The 24,822-nt window shown below is 44.1% G+C and overlaps 1 protein-coding gene across 3 annotated transcripts in view; it reads right to left on the bottom strand.

Moving 5' to 3' along the window:
* The window catches only part of IQCA1 (IQ motif containing with AAA domain 1), a 197,176-nt gene that overhangs the window by 138,596 nt on the left and 33,758 nt on the right, over positions 1 to 24,822 (bottom strand). For all 3 annotated transcript variants that reach the window (XM_060301667.1, XM_030864755.2, XM_060301668.1), the window contains exon 6: positions 19,920 to 20,125. In XM_060301667.1, the coding sequence (XP_060157650.1) occupies positions 19,920 to 20,125 (206 nt within the window). The remainder of the gene's footprint in view (positions 1 to 19,919; positions 20,126 to 24,822) is intronic.

The following is a 24,822-nucleotide window of genomic DNA, read 5'->3' as shown; positions in this document are numbered from 1 at the left end:
TTAGCTGCTACTGAGGTTGGCACTTTGCTACCTGCTATGCGCATGTGCATTTGTGTAACTGTCTCCTTACCTCTTGGACTCACTTATTTAGCAGAAATGATCATTGACTGTGTGTTTGTTGCATGCAGGTTTACAAAGCATTTTCACACACGCCTTTCACAAATTGTTTCTCATTTCATCCTTACAGAAATTCTGTGAGATAAGCACTTTTGTCCATTTTGCAAAGGAGGAAGTTGGAAAATCCGAGAGTTTAAGTGACTTTTCCAAAGGCAAACGGTTCCTTACAGAAGTGCCTCAATTCTAACCTTGGGATTCTGCCTAGAAGCCCACGATGGGGCTTCCCTGGTGGCGCAGTGGTTGGGAGTCCGCCTGCCGATGCAGGGGACACGGGTTCAGGCCCCGGTCCGGGAAGATCCCACATGCCGCGGAGCGGCTGGGCCCGTGAGCCATGGCCGCTGAGCCTGCGCGTCCGGAGCCTGTGCTCCGCAACAGGAGAGGCCACAGCAGTGAGAGGCTCTCGTACCGCAAAAAAAAAAAAAAAAAAGAAGAAGCCCAGGATGTCTCTACTAATCACAGTCACTTACTGGCTTTGCATAAACCCTTAGACAATGGATTCCTTAATTCTTTAGCTATCAAGTTTGTGTTATACACCTTTCACATGTACACAACTTTTAACCCAACAATTCCACTATTGGGAATCCTTACTGAAGTAAAAGCAGAGATATGTTGTGATGCACAATTTGTACTAGCAAAAGCTGTAGAAAAAAAAACTGTAATAAGAAACTGCAAATAATCACCCAATGGGGAATGCTTATGTAATTACGGTAAAGGCCCACTGTGGAATCCAGCATCAGGACTAGACTTCACCTGTTCCTCTTTACCTTTTCACCACCAGCACTTAATAAATACTTAGGTGGATGAATAAATTCAATTCTCATAAAGACTAGTCTGCTCTATGTGGACAGAGGGGATGTTAAAGATAGAATATTAAGGGGAAAGACTGGGCTGGGGAGCGACCTGGGTTATCAAAAGAAAAGGGGACAGGAGAGCCTTGTCTGCTTGTGTTTATGTTTGCAGGTGCAGGAGGAATGCCTACACTGTCCACCTGGATTAGCTCAGAGATGTGGCCTGGAGGGAGGAGCCCATTCATTTTTTTCTGTACATACTTCAGTATTGCTTTCCTTGCTATGACAAATAGAAATCATGTTTGTAATTAAATAAAATGGTAAGGTAAAATAATGTACAATAAAAAATAAATTTTATTTTTGTTTGACTCCCTTTTTTGTCTTATTTTAGGGTTTGATTATTATAAAGACCTTGTAATTTTTACAGCCAGCGGAAAACATTTTTGTTTCCGTAGTTAGAAAACTGTGACCTTCCTCTAGGGAAGTTCTCCATTCAGCTTCCAATTGCTTGTTGGCTTTAGCAATTAAGGCAATCTAGTTACTGCAAGTATATTTTTTCCATTCTTATTACTTTTTAAACTTAATTTATCATATGCTATTTATTTCCATTTATGTTTGTCAGTTCCTGGGCTCTCTACTTTGTTTCACTGAGTTATGCTTGTGCTTTTATATTAGTGTAATGCATTTATATCAATACCTTATTTTTCTTTATAATATTCTTGAAAATAAAGTGTCATCTGTTCTTCCTTATGGTTCTTATTTTCTTATTTTAATCCTAATGACTTTAATAATTACGTTTTCAAGTTCAATAAATAATCCTGTTGGGACTTTAATTGAAATTGTGTCCTTTCTATAAATTACCCAGAGCAATCATGTCATCTTTCTGTTTAACCAGAAACATGGCACGTCTCACCACTTATTCAAGTCTTTTAAAATTTCTTCCTTTTAACATTTATAGACTGCTTAAACTTTCATATACTTCTCTTTCATACTTAGTCTGTGGTTGATTTTTAAAAAATACATTTTGCTACATTTAAAAAAAATATTGTTTCCTCTTGATGTCATTATATTGATAATAATTTATATCATGGCACTAATTATTAGGGGACAAAGTCATCGATAGTTTCCTTTCCTTTTGTGGGACAACCTACAGTGTTTCCTCATTAAGTGTATAGCTCTCTTTTGTTTTAAAGAATACTTGATGTTTCATTCATTCATTCACTCATTTAGAACTACGTGCCAGACACCGGACTAGGCACAGGGAAAAAGCAGTAAACAGAAGATTAAAAAAATCCTTGTTTTATTCAGTTTACATTTTATTGTGCTAAGAATTAACGCTTGTCTTTAAATTTTTACAATAAGAAGTGGGCGTTCCATTTCATCAAATATTTTTTTTGCATGACCTGGAATGATAATATTGTTTTTCCTGATGCACGTAGTATTGCATTCTCCTACCACTGAACCATTTTTATTCCTAGGAATAAACACGTGTGTCTAACTCTGAATGACTTGGAAACCTAGAAGTCCTAACTGAAAGAACAAGTGAGTCAGAAAAATCAAAACACAAACAAGTTGGAAATGAATCAAGAAAAATAATCATGACACATAATTTTCTATCCTGCAGAATGAGGATTCAGTAACATAAGTGGAAGCCTCTAATTTCCCTTCTCCCAGATTTCATCAGAGGAAACAACAAAACATGCACTGGGGACAGTTTTGGGAGCAGAAACTATGGAAGCATATCTCCCAGGCACTAGAATCCCTGTGGAGGAGGCTCCTGGGGCCTGGTCACGGCGATCCTCCAAGAAGGAGGTGCCCCTGGGCTGCCCCAAGAAAAGCCAGGATTGTCAGTGGCCGCAGGACACCGAGCCCGAACTTGCCTTTCTGGAGAGGAAAGGGAGCCACTTTTTAAGGCAGGGTCAAGACCTGCCTTAGGCTTTTGAAGGATGAGTCTTCCTCTCTGTGTCCACAGACTCTGAGGCATCTCCTGAGTTCTCTGTGTCTTGGTGTCCACCCCTTTGTGTCTCTCCTTCCTTTTGAGTGGGGCTGGGACCCAGGACTGGCTTGTAGCCAGCAGAACACAGGAAGCATGAGGGCAGGATATCACTTCCCCGATGGTTCTCCACGGCCGTAATTCCCACCTCTCTCCCAGACTCTCTCTTGCTGGCTTCGGTGAAGCAAGCTGCCATGGTGAGAGGCCCACCAGGCAGGGAGCCGGGGGCGGCCTCCAGCCAACCGCAAAGAACCGAGGCCCACAGCCAGGAGAGCATGGAAACAGGTGAGACCTTGACCACAGCCTTGTGAGACCCTGAGCAGAGGATGCAGCTAAGCCCAGACTCCTGACCCACAGAGACCGTGGGAGCTGCAGTGGGTGTGGTTTTTAAGTCACTAAGTTTGCAAGCCTGAGTGATAACTGTTACGTATGCAGCAGTAGGTGGTGAATACACTGTCCTCGTCCTGGAAACAGATCCCAGGGAGCCCGGGGGGGTGCGCGGAGGTGGGTTCATCAGGCTGGGGTTGATGCAGCTCAGACCCCAGGTGGTGGTGAAGTCAGAGGCCTGAGAGGCCGGTGGGCCTGGGGCATATCTGGAAGGTAGAGCCAATGGGATTTTCTGGCCGACTGCAGGCTGGGCTGAGAGAAGATGAAGAGTCGGGGTGACGGTAAGAGACTGGACGGGTGGGTTCACATCTGCTGGGGTGGGAGGCTGTGTGGGGAAGCTTTGGGAGGATAAGATGCCAGTGCACTTCTGGATGTGTGGAGCCTGAGATGTCGCCCCCCCCAAGGTGCATCTCTGTGGGGATACTGAGTAGGCAGTGGGATCCCCACATCTGGAGTTTAGGAGAGCGAGCGCTCCGGGCTGGGGACTCGCATGTGGGAGTCAACCAAACAGGGATGAAGTGGAACACTGTGAGCCTGGGTGAGGTTACCATGGACACCAGGAGGGACAGGGAACAGAGGGAGGCAAGGTCTAGGCCCTGGACCTCTGGCTGTTACGAGGAGGGACCAGCAACGCATCTGGGTATATTTTGTGTCCGAGGATTTCTCTCCTCTCTTTTCAGATTACTGGACTGTCATTTATATCACGTGATCAAAATCAGCCTCAAGACGGGATTTGCTGGGCAAAGTTGATGATTTCACGAGCGGCAGCGGCTCCTTCAGGTCAAGTGGCCTGTCCAGCTGGAAAGGCCGAGGTCCTAGGACCCCACTGGGCAGATTCCGCTCTACATTGGCTGCTGGCTCTCTCCTATAAACTGAATGGCTTGAAGGAGATGACCCTGTATCTTTATTTAAAATGCAGTAGGGCTTCCCTGGTGGCGCAGTGGTTGAGAGTACGCCTGCCGATGCAGGGGACATGGGTTCGTGCCCTGGTCCGGGAAGGTCCCACGTGCCGCGGAGCGGCTGGGCCCATGAGCCATGGCCACTGAGCCTGCGCGTCCGGAGCCTGTGCTCCGCAACGGGAGAGGCCGCAACAGGGAGAGGCCCGCGTGCCGCAAAAAACAAACAACAAAAAAAGCAATGTTATTTCTGGATAACCTGATCTAGTGACCGCACTGAAATGATTTGCAAAGAATCTTCCATGGTAACATATTCCTTTTTAAGCACTGTGCACTCAGAACTTGAGATCATGGTCTCCTTTAATCCTCCCAACAGCCCTGTGAGGTGGGTGCTATTTTTGCCATCAACATTTTTCAGATGAGAAAACTGAAGCTTAGCAAGTTTCACCGGCTGCCCCAGCAGAACCAAGCTTGGAGCAAGTCGAGAGCCTGCAGGCTCCGCTCCCCGGCCGGGCACTTTACACAGGCAGAGCTGCGCTGACGGCCAAGGAAGGCACACGGGTGGTTTAGGTTCCAATAATAAAGCTGTAGGAACTTCCCTGGTGGTCCAGTGGTTAAGTCTCTGCCTTCCAATGCAGGGTGTGTGGCTTTGGTCCCTGGTCAGGAGCTAGGATCCCACATGCCTCGCGGCCAAGAAAAAAAAAAACACAAAAAACCCCCAAAACATGAAACAGAAGCAATACTGTAACAAATTCAATAAAGACTTTAAAAATGGTCCACATCAAAAAAATAAAAAAATAAAAATAAAAAAGTGGGCTGCTCCCACTAATCAGAGGTGTGATTTGAGCAAATCGCTCCATCACTGTGGGAGGCTGGTAGGTTTCCCTCTCCTCCAAATGATGCTGTTGAACTAGGTTTATTCATTCGTTATTAAAAAGTAAGTAATGTGTGTCTATCAGACAATTTCTAAAGTTCCTTTCAGCTCTAGAAGCTATAATTCATATATGACAATGTTAATGGGGGAAGGGCAATGTTAATTTCTTACAGAATATTCAATGATTAATGTTACTTTCTTATAAAAATCACCTTCAACAGACCTACCTGCCTTTATATTCTTTTATTTAAGGGAGCCTGAGGAGAAAAACACCCATGCCTTCTATGTTTCAGTTAGCAAACGTGAGGCACAGAACATCTGGTAAAGTTAGAGCTGATTAAAAATTTATGCATATTGTCAAAAATTCTTTCACAAACGTGAAAAGGACCAGCTCTAGAGTCTGCAGTGATTTAGAAAGCGGAACTACTAAAATGATAAATTTTTCCCCTGAGCTCTGACACTGGGCTTCAACGGTCCCACCGTTTCAGATGCCCAGGGCAGAGATTTATCTGTGTTTCACCAAGTATGAAAAATATATGGATGGAGGGGTTTCCGGCCGGTCCCCCCCAAGTCATCCAACTACCTCCCTTAATGTCAGCAGGCTCATAAATTTCTCCTGCGTTCTAAAGAAAGCAGCTTGTGCCACCGCACAGAAGCCTCCAAAAGTGTCACTTGCTGCCTATAAATTCACTTACACTCAATAAAGGCAATTGGCTACACATGGACTTAATTACCATGGCCCTCGTTGGGAAACTGAGGGGTTTGCCATCTCTCGAAGCAGAGGTGGAAAAAGGCGTGTGCAAAGCAAGGCGATTTCTCAGTGGCACATTACAAAATCCGATTTATTCATTGATGGTTCTACTTATCAGTGGGCTATGATTAGCAGTTACTACTCCAGAAAGAAGCTTCCTTCTTTTTTTTTTTTTTTTTTGCGGTACGTGGGCCTCTCACTGTTGTGGCCTCTCCCACTGCGGAGCACAGGCTCCGGACGCGCAGGCTCAGCGGCCATGGCTCACGGGCCCAGCCGCTCCGCGGCATGTGGGATCTTTCCGGACCGGGACACGAACCCGCGTCCCCTGCATCGGCAGGCGGACTCCCAACCACTGCGCCACCAGGGAAACCCAGAAGCTTCCTTCTTGATTCCAAAGTATTATCGTTGCTCATGCTTGAATCCTACAGGAACCTCCCTGCACTGCGCTCACTTTATTTTATTAAAAGGAACAATATACTACAGATGACGTCATTGATTATTTAGACTTTGGTTACTCTTTTGTTGAGAAAATGTTACATATGCTTTATTTTCACCTTTTGTCTGAAATATTTATCTGTATAGACAAATTCATACCCAAGCAAGAACAAATCACTTTAGGAAGGAATGGAGAGAATTTTCCATTTAAATAGACGGCCGTCCATTTCTGTTCACGCACCTATAGTTCTAAAGCCCAGACATCATTCATCCATAGACTTTTCCTCATTGAAGGGAGTGAGTCACTGCCCTTCCTAACGCAAGAGTCCAGAAAGTTTAGGAAACGAAACTTTACAGATGTTTACATTTTAAACTCATTGCCTATGCGTTACTTTCAAAATTAATCTTTCATAAACAGCAACAGAGTGAATTACAGAAAAGAGAAGCTTTAGAGTATAAAGGTTAATTCTGAAGATCCTCTGACCTTAGTTCTATCGAGTGACCAGCACCTATTTATGAAACATAAAGGCATGATCATTTCTGTCTGAAGCAACACGTGTATTGACATATGTCACCACACGACACAAAATTTAAGAGCCTGTTGAAACAAACCCAAAGGCTCCACGTCCAAAGAACAGTTTGTCCTGCCTTGCGATGTACTAAGTACCTATGACGGAGGCGGCTTCCAGTGACTTTAGCAGAGAGTCAGTAGATTTGGGGGCTTTCACATTCCCAGGATAATACTGGTTTTAATTTTTTCAGTGGTTTTCTGACACTCCTGAAGGCGATTTCCTACACTTTCCCACCTCCCTGGAAGGTGTGCAGAGGGTGGCAGCGCCTCTAGCCCAAGCCTACTCAAAGTATAATCCCAGGACCAGGACTCTGAGCATCTCCCAGGAGCGTGTTAGAGATTCGACACCAAAAACACGGGTAACCAAGGCAAAAATAGACAGGTGGAAGCACAGCAAACTAAAAGCTTGTGTGCAGCAAAGGAAACCATCAACAAAACGAAAAGGCAGCCTACAGAATGGGAGAAAGGATTCACAAAGCATTCATGTGATAAGGGACTAATATCCAAAATATATAAAGATCTCCTACAACTCGATAGCAGAAGACCCCCAAATAACCTGGCTTAAAAATGGGCAAAGGAAGTGAATAAATATTTCTCAAAGAAGACATACAAATGGCCAACAGGTACATGAAAAGATGCTCAACATCACTAATCATCAGGGAAATGTACACTGAAATAACAATGAAATGTCACCTCACATCTGTGAGGATGGCTGTTATCAGAAGAGGAAAGGTAAGTGTTGTGGAGAATGTGGAGAAAAGGGAACCCTTGAACACTGTTGGTGAGAATGTACATTGGTTCAGTCATTATGGAAAACAGTATGAGAGGTTCCTTAAAAAATTAAAAATAGAGTTACCATGTGATCCAGCAATCCCACTTCTGGGTATATATCCAAAGGAAATGAGATTGGGATCTCAAAGAGTTACACGTCTTCTGTATATCGAATATATCTCAATACAAAAATTTGAAAAAAAAAAAAGAGTTACACGTCCACTGTGAAATAACAGAAGAGGTATCGATTGGTCTCTGCCTCCGGCTGCTGGCACAGAGCTCCTACATCCCTTGGCATTTCCGTGACAGGAGAGCGTTCTGTTCTAATGAGGAGATGCTGGGTGGGCTCCTGGGGCGGGGACAAGCCACGATTAGAAGCTGAGACATTTAGCCCCACCCTCTACTGTCCAGGAAGGGCGGAGGAATGAAAATTGAGTTTATGATCGATCACGCCTACGTGATGAAGCCTCCATAAAATTTCCCGAAGTATATGGGGTTCAGAGACCTTCTGGGTCAGTGAACACGTGGCGGAGCTGGGAGGGTGGTGCCTGGAGCATGGGAGCTCCGTGCCCCTCCCCGCAACACCTTGCCCTGTGCGTCTCTTCTATCTGGATGTCCATCTGTATCCTTTACCATTTCCCTTTATAATCAAAAAGTAAATGTAAGTAAGTGTCTCCCTGAGTTCTATAAGCTATTTTGGCAAATTATGGAACCCAAGCGGGGAGTCATGGGAACCCCGATTTATAGCCGATTGGTCAGCAGCACAGGTGACAACCTGGGATTTGACACTGACATCTGATGTTGGGGGAAGCAGTTTTGTGGGACTGAGCCCTTAACTTGGGGGGTCTGAGACTCTCTCCAGGGAGTGTCAGAACTCCACTGAATTGTAGGACACGCAGCTGATGTGGCAGAGAGTTGCTTGATGTGTGGACACCCCCACGTGGTGTCAGAAGACAGCATGGATGTGGGTGAGTAAAGGAGACACACACAGGAGGAAACGTTTTTCTCTTTACACACATCCTTGTTCACTGCAGCGTTATTCACGAGAGCCAAGATATGGAGACAACCCAAAAGTCCGTCAACACATATAGGGGTAAGGAAAATGTGGTACATACATGCGATGGAGTATTATCCAGCCATAAAAAGAAGGAGATCCTGCCATAGGTGACAACATGGATGAATCTTGAGGACACTGTGCTAAGTGAAGTGAGTCACACACAGAAGGACAAATACTACATGATGTCGCTTATATGAGAAATCTAAAATAGTCCAATTCAGAGAAGCAGAGAGTAGAACAGTGGTTGCCACGGGCTGGGGGGAGGGGGAACCAGGAAGGTATTAGTCAAATGATGCAACCTTTCTGTTATACAAGATGGGTAAGTTCTAGAGATCTACTGTATAGCACAGAGCCTATAGTTAACAATACTGCACTGTACACTTAAACGTTTGCTAGGAGGGTAGATCTTATGTTAAGTGTTCTTATCACACGCACAATAATAAATCAGTAAAAGAATGGGAAGTGGGCTTCCCTGGTGGCGCAGTGGTTGAGAGTCCGCCTGCCGATGCAGGGGACACGGGTTCGTGCCCCGGTCCGGGAAGATCCCACATGCCGCGGAGTGGCTGGGCCTGTGAGCCATGGCCGCTGAGCCTGCGCGTCTGGAACCTGTGCTCCGCAACGGGAGGGGCCACAGCAGTGAGAGGCCCACGTACCGCAAACAAACAAACAAAAACGAATGGGAAGTAATTATACAGAAAAAGAAATGCAGACTCTTAGTTCCCACCCAAGGTCTACTGAATCAGAACTTCGGGGGTGGGGGGTAAAACCCGTTTTGACGGGCTGTCCAGCAGCTTTTGAAGCATGCAGCAGCGTGAGAGGCACTGCGATCTGGCCCAATGTTAATTACAGTATCTCGCTGGACCTTCAGCTCTTCTCTGCCCGTGACCGCAGCTCAGCTCAGCACACGCGTTACATCTGCTGAATCTCAGGCACTGTGCTGGGTTTGAAGAAAACCAAAGAGGACATTGCTGCCCTGCCCCCGCAAAGGCTTGCAATCTAGAGGGAAAGACAGAGGCTCAGTGGGGGTGGGGGGACCTTGGGAGCCAGGGGTATGACCGTGGACCATAGAGAGAGAGTCTGGCTGCTGCATTTGCAAAAGAGCCTCAGGGCCTGTCTTTCATCATGACTTGGTGCCTGGATAAGCCCAGAGAGCCTGTAGCTGCTGGGTGTTCTTAGTCTGATTTACTGTGACGACTGACAGCAAAATACGTGATTTCACGCAGGTGTGCACCTGTCCCCAAGGCCTCTGTGAATAACCTTGATTTCTCACCCACCTCTTCTTATGTCTTCCATTCAACCTAATATATTTTCCACCAAAGCGAACGGCAGAGAAAAAAAAGCTATTCACCTTCTCACAGGAGTAATCCACATGTGTTCACAGCTCCTCCACAGACCACAGCTGCTTTTGAGAATTCACTGAAAATATCATTACGCAAGGAATTCAAAATAACCACCCCTAATCACCTCCTCTGGCCAACCCTTCCCCACTGTCCTCCTGAAATTTCTTTTTTCTTTCTGAAAGTAACTCATGCTCAATGTAGGAAATTTGGAATACGAAGGAAAAGAACAAACAGAGCCGTGGTCCCAGTCCCGGGAAGATACCTACTGTGAACATTCTAGTGGTTTCTTTCCGATGTCCTTAAAAGTCCTCGGAACAATTCTGAACCTTTCCCTGAGAACCCATCTCGTTTTACACAATAATCAGGCTTCATTGCTCTGCTCACCCTGGTTTTAGTTCTGCCCGTAGCGACCCAAGTTTTTAGCCAAGTTACCTGACCCCTCTGGGTCCCTTTTGTCACCTGTAAAATAATTGGAATCAGCCAGTTTTCTCAAATCCCATGATTCCTCTGTCTTTCTCCCTCTTACCTACACAGACCATCACCTCACTCTGCGGGAAGAGGCTTTGAAGCAGGGACAGAGAAGGAGTCAGGAACAAGGAGAGCTCCTGGTTTCCGGGTGGTACCTAGTGAGCAACACGGCCTTGGGCAACGGCCATCTTTTCCTATGAAATGACCACGGAGCCCAAGACACACAGGACAAGCCTTCCGTTGCTCGAATGCTCAGAACAAGGAGACACATTTGCCGTTGGGGGAGCATCATCGCTTTTGGAATCAAGAGACTGGAGTATGAATGGCCTCTCACGAGCCATGAACCCCGAGTAAGGCACTCAGCCTTTCTAAGCCTCGGGATCCCAGAAGAGCATCCGTGGGAAGCGCCTGGCGAGGTCCCTCTTGGAGGAGCAGTAGACAGGTACGCAAGTTCAGAAGGAGTGAACAGGGATGGAAGCCGGTGCAGGCCCGGGAGGTCCTGGCAGGGGGACAGCATTGGAGGCTGGATGGGAGAGGTCTGAAAGTCTTTTCCAAAAGAGACATACACTTTTCCAGGCTGATAGGAAACTCCGTCGTTCCGCCTCGCTCCAAACACGTCCCCATCCTCAGCAAATTTCTGCACGTGTCTGGGAGTTCTCCTGGGTGGTGAGTGCACCATCCTCTCCACTTGCAGATAATTCTTGAGCCCCCTCCAGCGTAAACTCCTGGAGCCCTAGATTGGCATAAACTGTGCGGGCGAGAGACAAATCTGCAGGTCCCTCCAGGTCCACATATCTTAAAATGACAAAGCTTAACCTGCAGAACTGTACCCAAAAGGGTGAACGTTACCGCATTTAAATTATATCTTAATTTTTTTAATCAAAAAAATTAACAAAGCATTCCAAGGCCTCTTCCAGGAAGGATGTACGTCTGCTAGTGATCTGTAGACATGTTACGTCCTGGCTCCCCCGCCCTGGGGACTGAGAGCACATTCCACCCTGTCTACTTTTTGTCCGCCTACCCTGTTATTATCCCTCAGTTTATCCCCACCCCCAGCACTGGCAGCCCTTCCTCCCCCGCCTCCATCCCCAGCCAGTCTCTCCTGCAGATCAGGAGGCAGCACTTGAAAAGATGCTTACAGCGGCGAATATAAAGGCTCCAGACCCAGGAGGGAAAACGCAGGGCACTATGGCTACGGCAACTCTTCCAAACTGCAAACTGTGTGTCTGAGAATGTACCGGCCTTCCTGTATGTTTAAAATAATTCTTGAGGCTGTATCACATGCCACACGTTGCTCTAAGGGCTTTATATGTATTATTCTCTGTTATCCTATCCATGAGGTCGATACTGTTAATATTCTCATTTTAAGTTGAGGAAACGGAGGCACAGAGAGGTTAAGCAACTGGTTCAAGGACACACAGTCTGTAAGTGCTAGAGCCGGGACTTGAACCCAGGCAGCTTGGCTCTCAGACCACTCCTCCTGTGTGTGCGTGTGTGATTTGTAATATGTTTGTTTATTATAGAGAGCATGATAGATGCCATCACATCATAAGATTAAAAGGCATTTTATTTCGCAGTCAGGCTCACCCTGCTGAGGACCAACAGCATCCCAAAGCCCCCAGAGCCCTTCCTCTTAGCCATCACCTCTGACTGACTGTGTGTTGGCTTAAAAAATGGAATAAGGCTATGTAATTTACTACCACTTCCAGATTCCTCAAGATTAAAAGGAACCTGCTAAAACCCCAGAAGAACTGCCACAGGGCCAATCCTAGGGCTGTCACCCCATTTGAGGGTCTTACTTCTCTCTAGATTGAAGGTGAGCTGGATGCCGGGCATAGTTTCAACAAACTCAGTTAAAAAATGCAGGTGGGGAGAAGTGGTCCACACAGGACCAATTGCAAAGAGACAAAGGCCTCGATTTGGCCCGGTTTTCAGAGCTGACAGCTACTCAGGTGCCTCTGATGCTCGTGAGGGAAATGGGGGAAGAGGCTGTTGTATCTTCACGGACAAGAGCCCACAGTCCCACGGACTTCAAGGTTCTCCTTTTATCACCCTAAGCGTTGGATGAGGTTACTTTATGATACTTCAAAATGAAGCTCATCCGTGGATCGTAACACTTAGATGACGGTTTGTGACAGGTCCCAAGCCAAAAGAAATACTAATGATAGCAAGAGATTTTCTGGAAACAAGAATCCCCACGACTGTGCCATCCAATATGGTAGCCCCTAATGACACATGGTTATCTAAGCTTAAATTTGAATGAATTAAAATTAAATTAAATTAAAAATTCAGCTCTTCTGTCACCCTACCGTCTTTCAAGTGCTCAATAGCTGTATGTGGCTGGTGGCTACTGGAGTGGACAGAACACATCAGACCAATTCCACCATTGCAGAAAGTCCTATTGGACAGTGCTGACCGAGAGGACTATGAACTTCTCGTTTTGTCCTTCGTTAGGAATGCTGCCAGCGAATGAAAGAAAGAAGAGTACTTATCTCATGGCATTGCTGAGGATTGTGGTAGGCTGAATGACAGCCACCAAAGATACTGGGTCCTAATTCCTGGAGTCTCTGAATGTTATTTATAAGAACAAAGATATCTATATTTGAGATGTGATTAAGAATCTTGGGATAAGATTATCCTGGTGGGCCCTAAATGAAATCCTAAGTGTCTTATAAGAGAAGAACAGAGAGAGATTAGACACACAGAAGAGAAGGAGGCAAGTGACCACGAAGCAGAGATGGGAGTGATGTAGCCACGAGCCAAGGAGTGTCGGCAGCCTCCAGAAGCGGAAGATGTGAGGAACCGACTCTCCCCTAGAGCTTTCGGAGGGAGCACAGTCCTGCCGAGTCCGTGATTTCAGACTCCTGACTTCCAGAACTGGAAGAAAATAAAATTCTATTGGTTTAGGCCACCAAGTTTGTGGTCATGCATTACAGCACTAATTGCAAATTAATGCAAGGGTTAAACTACTTTATATATATCCTACATTTTAGAGGTCACTTAAGAAAAAAGACATCACAAAGGGAAGCATATAAATGACGGGGCAGTTCACAGAAGAAATGCTATTGACAAAAAGTCCAAAAGATTTTTCAACCCCTCCAAATAATAAAATGAATGCAAATTAACGGACAGCACTGTTCTCTTATCAATTTGACAAAATAATAAAAAGATCATCATTGATTCATTAGCCAGTCCATCCACCCAACAGAACGTTAAGCGATTATGAAATACATCTTTTTGCAAAATATTTTAAGGACGTAGGGAAACCCAGTGTTAAATTTTTAAAAATTAGTAAAAGGATTCATAAAACTGTAGTTAAAATATATACATGAGAGAAAAATACTGGAAAGCAATTTACCAAAAATTTTTATAGTAGCTATCTGTCTACTAAAATTATAGGCAATTTAAATTTTCTTTTTTAAACTGTCTTGTAAATTTTCTACAATGAGCATGTATTAGTTTTAACACTGGAAAAAAAAGATTTCCTTTAAAATAATTTAAAAATCAACTTGAACCACAAATCCTAGTATTTGATAAAATACTGGGCAACTTTTGGCAACTACAAGTATTGATTAAATCAGCTAAGAATTAGTATTCAAAATTGTGGGAGTTTATATTTGTAACTTCTAGTCATTCTTTAGTCGTCACTGTATGTCCTGTTGGAATTTATCCTGAAGACTGATCACGTTTCATGTTTCAAAAGACAATATTTGCTTTTTATTTGTCTTTGATTTAAAAAAGCAAGGAAAGGGATTTTATCAAAGTCAATCAGATAAATGTAATCCAATTATGAAAATAAATCCGCCCTCGACCTTACATTACTTCAAAAGGAGGGATCTTTACGTCTCTGTGAATTACACACAGGATACCCATGGGAGCTGCTCTAACTCCGCCTCCAAACTGTCAGGTCAGTAACAGCAGGATGGAATGTCCTCAAGGGGACTGGCCGGGAGGGCTGGGTCTTCAAAGAAAGCCCAGAGCCAATGGGAGGGGCTGCTCCCAGGAGGCCATCAGGAGTCTCCCATGACCCTCCCAGCACCTCAGACGGGGGAGCAACTCACAGTTACTGCCAAGCTCAAGGCGCCCTATTCTTTCATCAAAAGAATTTCCAGGAGTGTTCTGCAGGTATTGCATCAATATACTTTTTAAAAAATTAGGGTGTTTTAACATTTCAAATGTTTATTTTGGATTATCCCAAATTAACTTCTTGCCTTTCTTTTACTTCTAATATATTTTTAACTAGGCTTTTTCATTATAAAAATAATACTTATTGAAAGAAAGACTTCTAAGCGTACAGGAGAATATGAGATAAAAGTAACATCACTGCTCTTGTCCCCAGAGGTGGCCATGCTAATAAAGTTTCTAGTGTATCCTTCCAGAAATTCTCCATCCATATGCAAACATATATTTAATAAATTAAATGCATGTGTGAATATATCTTTGTATATACGTATATGTGTGTATACATATATTTAATATATTTTAGCTTATTTGGAGTTATAATTGTACATAGTGCTTTCAACTTGGTTATATCACCTAACAATAAATTGGATTATAAAAGTCTATCTAAAATTAAAGAATTATTTCATTTGTAGAAAACATGGTTGTGGGCATCTGTTCTCTGATGTCCTGAGAAAAGGGAGGAAAGTTGCTGATAAGGAAAGTTCATGAACACAGGGCATATCATCTTCATTAACTATGAAAATGAAGGTTTCAATTATAAACCAAGGTGATATAATCAGAAGACAGTTCTTTTGAAACAATGCCTTTCTACTTAAAGTTCCATGATTGCACAAAATCATCCTGAGTATATTTCCTCCAGACACAATTATGTAATTAGATAAGAAAGGAAAAGGGCAATACTGCTGGCTTGCACTACCCACTGCTTGGATGGGGACTGTATCCACCACTCTCTCCTCAGCACGAGGCACTGTCCTCACAGGGCTGGCCATTTATCTGGGGGAGGGGCACATGAATGAGCAGATGTGTACAATACGGTAGGAATAATAATGGTCTGCATACTGGGGTCGAAGTCTCCCGTATCTTAACAACCCCACAAAATAGGTTTGAGTCTTGTTCTCGTATCACAGATGAGGAGACTGACAGCACAGAGAGGTTAAGCGACTTGCCCAAGGCTGCACAGCTATTTCTCAGGAAGCAAGGCTCCAGTTTCTGTGATTATGCAGATCGCCTGGAGCGGGAAGGGGAAGATGCGGGCAGAGCTCGAGGAGGAGATGGAGAGGAACTGTAGGGAAGCACTCAGGGAGGGTTTCATACAGAGGATGGATTTGAACAAGAAGTTGGTGAGGCAGAGTGGTGGGGGAAGGGAGGAGAAGGTGGACAAGTGGGGACACCATCTGCGTCTTGGGCCCCATCCTCCAGGGGACTCAGCCAAGGAGGAGATGAGTGCTGAGATCCCAGCAGAGACCGTGGAGTGGCTGAAGAGCATCAGGGACCATCTGGGCAGTGCTTGTCTTCCTGGGTGTGCAGCATATGATGGGGTTGGACGGAGCCAGGAGGAGGGGACCTGCTGGTGGAAGGTCTGAGAGATCCCGCCCGTCCCCCAAGGCCTGAGAAGGGCACCCTGTACGCTCCTGGGGAGTGTGGGTGTCCTGAAGGAACCAGCATCCAGCGGGATGAAGCCTGTTCAGGAAGTGAGAGGCCTGAATCGCAGCTGTCCAGTGAATGAGGGCACGTGGCAGAAACCACAGGCCACAGGAGGAGGTCCCCAAAGACCAGGTGGACTGGTCTCTCCTCGTGGACCAGATGGCTACACCACCCGCCTGTGGAAACCAGCCAGGGCGCTGACATAGCCCGAGCCCAGATGCTGTTCACTCTGCTGGCCCCCAGCCGATGCTGTGAAGGTTGGTAACTTCCCTTTGCAGTCAGCTGCCACAAAGGGAAGAAAAACAGGGACATTCGTGACAGGGAGGCATCTGAAGTGACTGCACATTTACTCAAAATAGACAGTCAACCTTCAAGAGGCTATTTAAGCCAGAAGAGATTGTTACCTACAATTGTTACCGATGAAGTTTTTCTTATACTGTGAGTGGGAGTTTGGCAGGGGGGTAGCGGGGTAGTCTGAGAACAAGGCTAGTGATTGGAATACTGGGTTTTGGTGTTTGAATAACAAAAAAACATGCTATTTTAAAAAACTGAAACACTAACATCTTTGTTGATATATCTTTGATCTATTTCTAACAGCTTTATGGATGTGTAATATATAATAAACTGTTCATATTCAAGTGTACAATCTGATAAGTTTGAGATATCTATCTATCTGCCTATATATATATATATATGTATATATACACATACACACACACACACACACACATGTATATGTATATCTTATGTCTCCATGAAGCCATCACCAGAATTAAAAGTAAGGAGGGGGCTTCCCTGGTGGCACAGTGGTTGAGAGTCCGCCTGCCGATGCAGGGGACACGGGTTCGTGTTCTGGTCCGGGAAGATCCCACGTGCCGTGGAGCGGCTGGGCCCGTGAGCCAAGGCTGCTGAGCCTGTGCGTCTGGAGCCTGTGCTCCGCAACGGGAGAGGCCACAACAGTGAGAGGCCCGCGTACCGCAAAAAAAAAAAAAAAAAAAAGTAAGGAGGAAGCTGATAAAGTGAAGAGGGGATATATGCATATATAAATGTCTCCCTCCCTATCAGCATCTTTTCTCTATCTCTTTATTATTATCAGTTATCAGTACAGAATTAATACAGTGTCAAATTTCTCATTTTAAAATATTCCTTTCATTTAAAATATCCCGTTTGGCAATAAAATATCCCTGATAAATACAATATAAAGAGAAAAGCTCACAAAATTAATCGATTTTGAATTTTAAAAAACCATAACTATGGGCTTCCCTGGTGGCGCAGTGGTTGAGAGTCCGCCTGACGATGCAGGGGACGCAGGTTCGTGCCCCGGTCCGGGAGGATCCCACATGCCGCGGAGTGGCTGGGCCCGTGAGCCATGGCTGCTGGGCCTGCGTGTCCGGAGCCTGTGCTGCGCAACGGGAGAGGCCACAACAGTGAGAGGCCCGTGTACCGCAAGAAAAAAAAAAAAAAAACCATAACTATTTGAAAGCCCTATTTATATAATAAAGGACAGAACTCCCCAATCAAAAGCATGTAACTGTTATATCAAACATTCCTGAAGAAACTTTGTTATAAAATTTAAGTATCATTGAGGAGATAGCATGTTAGAATCCCATACAGAATTAACACAAGAGAAGCTTATGATTGTTCAAGTTTTTCTGAATCATTGTAAAATAATTGATGTACGTTAGACATCTGTTGCTGCATGCTAAGTCACCCCAACACTTAGTGACCGAAACCACACATGTTTATTGTGTCACTGTTTCTGTAGGTAGGGAACTAGATGTGGCTCAGGTGGGTATCTCTGCCTCGGGGTCTCCCACGAGGCTGCAAACAGTGCTGGCTGGGGCTGCAGCCTCATCTGAAGGCTCGCCTTGGGGAGAATGCCCTTCCAGTTCACGCGTGTGGCTGTGGACAAGATTCAGCTCTTCTCAGGCTGGAAGGAGGCCCAAGTTGCTTGCTGGCTGTCACCAGAAACCTCCCTCCATTCCTTACATGGGGCCCCTCTGCTGGGCAGCAGCTGATCCCTCTCAGAGCCAGGGGTGAAAGCAAGTGAGGGGGGCGAGAGGCAAGCAAGACGGCAGTGCCACCCCACCGCTTTTGCCATATTTGTTTTCTTAAGATTTATTTATTTAATTTATTTTTTGCTCTGTCGGGTCTTAGTTGTGGCACGCAAGATCTTCATTGAAGCACAAGGGATCTTTCATTGCAGTGCTTGGGCTTCTCTCTAGTTGTGGTGTGCGGGTTTTCTCTTCTCTAGTTGTGGCGCGAGGGCTCCAGGGTGCGTGGGCTCTATAGTTGAGGCACGTGATCTCATTAGTTGTGGCATGCGTGCTTAGTTGCCCCACGGCATGTGGCATCTTAGTTCCCTGCCCAGGGATCGAACTCGCGTCCCCTGCATTGTAAGGTGGATTCTTTACCACTGGACTACCAGGGAAGTCCCCTGCCATGTTCTTTTTATTCTTTTTTTTTTTTTGGTTGCACTGCACAGCATGTGGGATCTTAGTTCCCCGACCAGGGACTGAACCTGTGCCCCCTGCAGTGGAAGCGCAGAGTCTTAACCACGGGTCCACCAGGGAAGTTCCCCATATATTTTTCTTTAGAAGTGAAGTTCTAGGTCTACATCACACTCAAAGGGAGGACATTACCAGAGGAAGAGGTGGGGTCAGCAGAGGCCATCTGGGAGGCTGCCTACCACAGACATAAACATCTTTTAATGTAATGTTTTGAGAAGGAGTTTGGTTTTCTATTGCCAACAAGTTAAATTCCCTGGTCTTGACGAGCTCATCAAAGTTGGAATCTGAGTGTCTCTGAACCTAATATGGTACAGCACAATACCCACCAAAGAAAACAGGTGGCGAGTCTGCTTCCATGGCCCTGGGACTGATCACACAATCTGCTCTCTTTCCTTCCCCTCTTGAAATAGATTTTTTTTTGCGGTACGCGGGCCTCTCACTGTTGTGGCCTCTCCCGTTGCGGAGCACAGGCTCCGGACGCGCAGGCTCAGCGGCCATGGCTCACGGGCCCAGCCGCTCAGTGGCATGTGGGATCTTCCCGGACAGGGGAAGGAACCCGTATCCCCTGCATCGGCAGGCAGACTCTCAACCACTGCGCCACCAGGGAAGCCCTTGAAACAGATTTTAAAGCTGCTCCAACTGGGTTGCCTACAAAGCGTTTGTTCTACTGTGTGGAAACTTGTACTGTGTTCTTTAAGTGCTTGTTCTACTGTACTTCTCTAATAAAGGAGCACATCTTTTGTAAACAAACACCACCTTTTGAAAACAAGCTTTAAATTGCTTAACATTTCACTTAAGAGCATTAAAGAAGACCCTTAATATAGGCAGACCCTTAATACAAGAAGGTCTTAATATACATAAGGCCTTGTCCCCAGAACTGCTACCTTCCCATCATTTCACGGGAGGCCTGGGGGCCAGGCATCAGGTCGCAGAGTCAGCAGCTGCTTCAAGGGATTATGACAGAGAAGGAGCATGACTGAGACTGTGGAGCCTCATACAATTAGGGTCAAATCCCAGAAGGAAGGGCAGCATGGATTGCTTGTGGCCGGACCCCTCGGATTTCAGACAGACCTGGCCTGTGAAGGCTTACCATCTTGGGGCTGTGTCATCCACCCATGACGTTCAATTTCATGTGGCTATAGAGGTATTATATAGACTGTATTTAAAACCAGGAACAAAAGCAATTTCATTAAAAAAAGAATTAGTTCCTAAATTCTTAGCCTTCACATTCTACTTTTCTAAAATGAAGCCAGAAAACCACATGAATCTATATCAACATGTTTCTGTGCTTAAAAACACACAAGAATGTCAACCACCACAGAAGCGACTGTCAGGATAGATGTCCTACACTCACCTGCATTCGATGAACCAACGCCGGATCTCATCTTGGAGGTTCTCCTTGATGTCGGGACCTTCTATTAGTTTCAAGTCATCCTTGATTGTAACCAAGGCATCTCTGTATTCCTCCTCATGCTTTAACTGTACCTCATCCCGCAGGTGGGTCACCCTGTCAGCCTGGATTAATGCAGCACTGACTTCATTAAACAAAGGAGGCGGGTTCTGAAAATATAAGCCCAAAGGTTTGAGATCATAAAGGTTACAGAGCGGTGAAAAATTTTAGACAATAATGAAATATGTCAGTATCTTCAATGGTGTTCTACCAAAGACCCATTAAGAAATACAAACAGGACAACAGAATCAGATCTTGCAGGAGGGCTTGAAGGAGTAATTCACAACCATGGGGAGGAAGTATGGGATCACTCTGTACTATTTCCCAGAAACTGGTAATTAGCTTAAAAAATGCTTATTCGGTAAATCATTCAAAAAATCATTCAAGTTACAGAAGGTAAAGTTTTCTAAATCTTCTTGGTGAGTGGGAGAGGAAAGAATACAGCATTAGAAAGTAAATGAAGCGAGAATTGATGAAAAGAGTTTGGGTGTTCTGATTTCAAGAAAAATGACACCAACTCTGAAAACATCCCCTGTATTGTTGAAGACCCTCCAGAGCAGGAAATTCTCAGCTGACTCCAGACATTCACGCTATTACATCTTATTGTCAGAATGTTCTCTCTCCACATCTGCTGATCAGAAAGGCAACAACGTCTAGCTGTAGAACGCCCACCAAATGCTCAGCACCGGTCCAGCAACATGTGGAGGGCTGTGGTCACCGAAAATACAAAGTCACTTTGAGACATAATACCTGTTCTTTAGAACCGCTCAAGAAATGAGGTTGGCGGGATAAGAGTAATGTCCGTCACAAGAGGGAACCATGTCAAATGATCTATAAAAGTGCTACCTTGTGGGTTGGGATGGAAAGAACTAAAAGGGACTTGGAGAAGAAGAACACACATGGGAATCATAGGTATGAGCTAAAGATCCTGAGCTCTAAGGAGTTCAGAGATTCAGCCCAGGTAAGTTAGCAAATTAAGGACAAATTCAGTGGTGTGCTGGGGCCAGCCTGTAATGACTCATGAGATCCAGTTGAGAGATTTTCAGAAACTTTGCAAGCTTGTTGTGAGGCACAGTTATTTTTAAATGCTAAATTATATAATTTAGGATTAAATTATGTTAACAACGCAAGTTACCGATACCAAAAACTCACTGCTTCATAATTATTTTTACTGGATTTTATTGTCATCTATGCTCTTGATGTCATTATGTCTGTTGTATCTCTAAGGTGAAAATACTGTAATAATGCTGTCACTTCTGTGCGTACCTTCCTGTGTTCATTCAGGTTAGCAGCTTGCAGTTGGCTGTAGGAATACTTACACCGTCGAAATTAGCAAATGCTACAAATGAGGGCTTGATTTACTATTGTGATTTGATTGTATAATAATAATAAAGTGGTAGAGAAAATAATAATGCAGATAAACATAAAAGTGTGTCGTGTCTGTGTCACCTACACTGTGCATAGCGCCCAAAACTGAGGAAATATTCTTCCAGAATCCAAAAACTATAGTCTGATTCAGCAAAGGATGGCTAGTATCAAGTAGAGAAAAGGTGACAAGTGTTGGGCATGGATGTGGAGAAATCGAAACCCTTGTACACTGTCGGTGGGAATGTAAACTGGTGCAGGCACTACAGAAAACACTATGGACGCTCCTCAAGAAACTAAAAATAGAACTACCATATGATCCAGCAATCCCACTTCTGGGTATATATCCAAAGGAAATGAAATCAAGATCTTAAAAAGATATCTGCACCCCCCTGTTCACTGCAGCATTATTCACAATAGCCAAGGTATGGATACAACCTAACTAAAGCCAGGGACCATTTTAAATCTGAAAATACATATCTTTTTGTTACAAGGATTTTTTTGGTTCCTCTTCCTTTACAATTTCCTTCCTCTGTTTTCTTAGTTCTTTTCTTCTCAGAACTCCTGCAATTTTCTTTACACGTATCCCTCATCCATCTCTTTGTCATTTTGCTATTTTCTAGGAGATTTTCTTAATTTTTTCTTTCAACTTTATTTTTGGAAGTCTCTATTATTATAGTTGAACTCTTCAGCAGCACTTCAACTGTTCTTTGATTCTCCTGTTTGGGGGAATTTTGTTCTAATTTCTGGATTCGATAATCCTATTTTATTTCCATAAGGTTATTACTTTTAGAATTTTGTTTTTTATGTTTTACTTTACCGCTCTTTTTTTTCTTCCAGTTTCTTTTCTGTTGGGCCTCTGTCTTTCCTAAGTGACTGGTGACCCTTTGTGGTTCACGCTTATTTAGGAGGGAGGCTCCCAGAGCTGTTTGGAACCTGTGTAGGGGAGTTGCTGACTGGTGAGGTCAGAGCTGCTTTATTGGAGGTATCTGAGTATCAGTACCCAAATGTCTTTCTTTTGAGCTGGTTTCTGCAGACAGAGATCCTCCCATCTGCTCCTGAAGAGGTGTAAGTGTGGCTGCTAGAGCCAAGCAGAGGGAGGGAGCTATTGGTCTCACTGTTCTCTCTCTTTATTTTTTTTTTTACATCTTTATTGGAGTATAGTTGCTTTACAATGGTGTGTTAGTTTCTGCTTTATAACAAAGTGAATCAGTTATACATATACATATGTTCCCATATCTCTTCCCTCTTGCGTCTCCCTCCCTCCCACCCTCCCCATCCCACCCCTCCAGGCGGTCACAAAGCACCGAGCTGATCTCCCTGTGCTATGCGGCTGCTTCCCACTAGCTATCTACCTTATGTTTGGTAGTGTATACATGTCCATGCTACTCTCTCACTTTATTCCAGCTTTCCCTTCCCCCGCCCCATGTCCTCAAGTCCGTTCTCTATATCTGCATCTTTATTCCTGCCCTGCCACTAGGTTCATCAGCACCGTTTTTTTAGATTCCATATATATGTGTTAGCATATGGTATTTGTTTTTTCTCTTTCTGACTTACTTCACTCTGTAGGACAGTTTCTAGGTCCATCCACATCTCTGCAAATGACACAATTTCATTCCTTTTTCTGGCTGAGTAATAGTCCATCGTGTATATGTGGCACATCTTCTTTAACCATTCATCTGTCGATGGACATGTAGGTTGTGAAGCATGTCCTTGAGTGTAACTTTCAGACTGGATATGGTCAGCCACAAATATTCTAAGTACCTGCATTTCTAAAATGTCCTCACTTGGCCCTTCCCACTTGAACGGCAGCTTAGTAGCTACCCTGGAGGACACTTCTTCTAATGGGCAGAGCTGCCAGCGACCAGCTTGTTGGAAATTTGATGATTGTTCCTTTGTAGGTAAAGCTATTCTGCTCTTATGATGCTTTACACTTCGTCTTTTCAAAGTTTATCAAAATGAATCTAGGTGTGAGCATTTCTTCATTCATCACATTCTCCATTTAGTGGGTCCTTTCAATATAAAGAATTATGTCTTCTCCTCTGTAAATTTTCCTTCTATTATTTCTTTTTCTCCATTTTTCTCCCTGCAACAAATATTACATAAATGGCAGAGCGCCAGATTGATCTGGCCTTTTCTCTTGTATTTTCCATCTCTCCTTTACTTGCTCGCACTATGTCACAGAAGATTTCTCTATCTTTACCTTTCACAATTAATTTGGCTTTCAGTTATGTCCATTTATTATTTGGATTTATTTAGAATTTTAGAGGGGTTATTATTGTTTTGCTTTTTAGAGCATGCTCTTATCTTCCCAAAATTCCTTCTTATTTTATATTTGCTCCTTTCTTGTTTTTAGTAGTCACTTTGTTCAGGGAAATTATTTTAGATGCAACACATCTTCAAATATACCAGTGAGGTTTTTTTTCCAAGTTCATGTTTTTCCTCAAAATTCTGAAAAGCAGTAAAAAAAAAATATGGATTCCCAGTTCCATCCTGGGGGTGAGGAAGAAGCAAGAAACTAGTAGTTTGGGAAAGTCTTCAAGTGATTCTGATAATATCCAGGTTTGAGGAAAAACTAACTGCTCTAGAAAAAGGTTTGGTAACCTATAGCACACGAGTCAAACCTGGCCCACTGCTTATTTTCGTAAGTAAAGTTTTATTGGAATGCAGCCATGCCCATTCATGTACATGCTGTCTATGGTGGCTTACACACTATAACGGCCACACTGAATAGTTGGGACAGGGACCATGTGGCCTGCAAAGCCTAAAATGATGAAGATAAAGAAAAAGAAGAGGGACTGTTTCCTTAATCTCTCTTTCTGATCTTTCGTTGTTAGTGTATAGGAATGCAAGAGATTTCTGTGCATTAATTTTGTATCCTGCGACATTAACAAATTAATTGATTAGCTCTAGTAGTTTTCTGGTGGCATCTTTAGGATTCTCTATGTATAGTATCATGTCATCTGCAAACAGTGACAGTTTTACTTCTTCTTTTCCAAGTATTCCTTTTATTTCTTCATCTTCTCTGATTGCCATGGCTAGGACTTCCAAAACTATGTTAAATAATAGTGGTGAGAGTGGACATCCTTGTCTTATTCCTGACCTTAGAGGAAATGCTTTCAGTTTTTCACCACTGAGAATGATGTTTGCTCACCACTGAGAGTGAGTTTGTCACATATGGCCTTTATTATGTTGACGTAGGTTCCCTCTATGCCCACTTTCTGGAGAGTTTTTATCATAAATGGGTGTTGAATTTTGTCAAAAGCTTTTTCTGTATCTGTTGAGATGATCATATGGTTTTATTCTTCAATTTGTTAATATGGGGTATCACATTGACTGATTTGCATATATTGAAGAATCCTTGCATCCCTGGGATAAACCCCACTTGATCATGGTGTATGATCCTTTTAATGTGTTGCTGGACTCTGTTTGCTAGTATTTT

Source organism: Globicephala melas, chromosome 7 (genome assembly GCF_963455315.2).
Source record: "Globicephala melas chromosome 7, mGloMel1.2, whole genome shotgun sequence".
In the NCBI taxonomy this organism is placed as follows: Eukaryota; Metazoa; Chordata; class Mammalia; order Artiodactyla; family Delphinidae; genus Globicephala; species Globicephala melas.
This window is presented reverse-complemented; position numbering and strand designations above follow the sequence as displayed.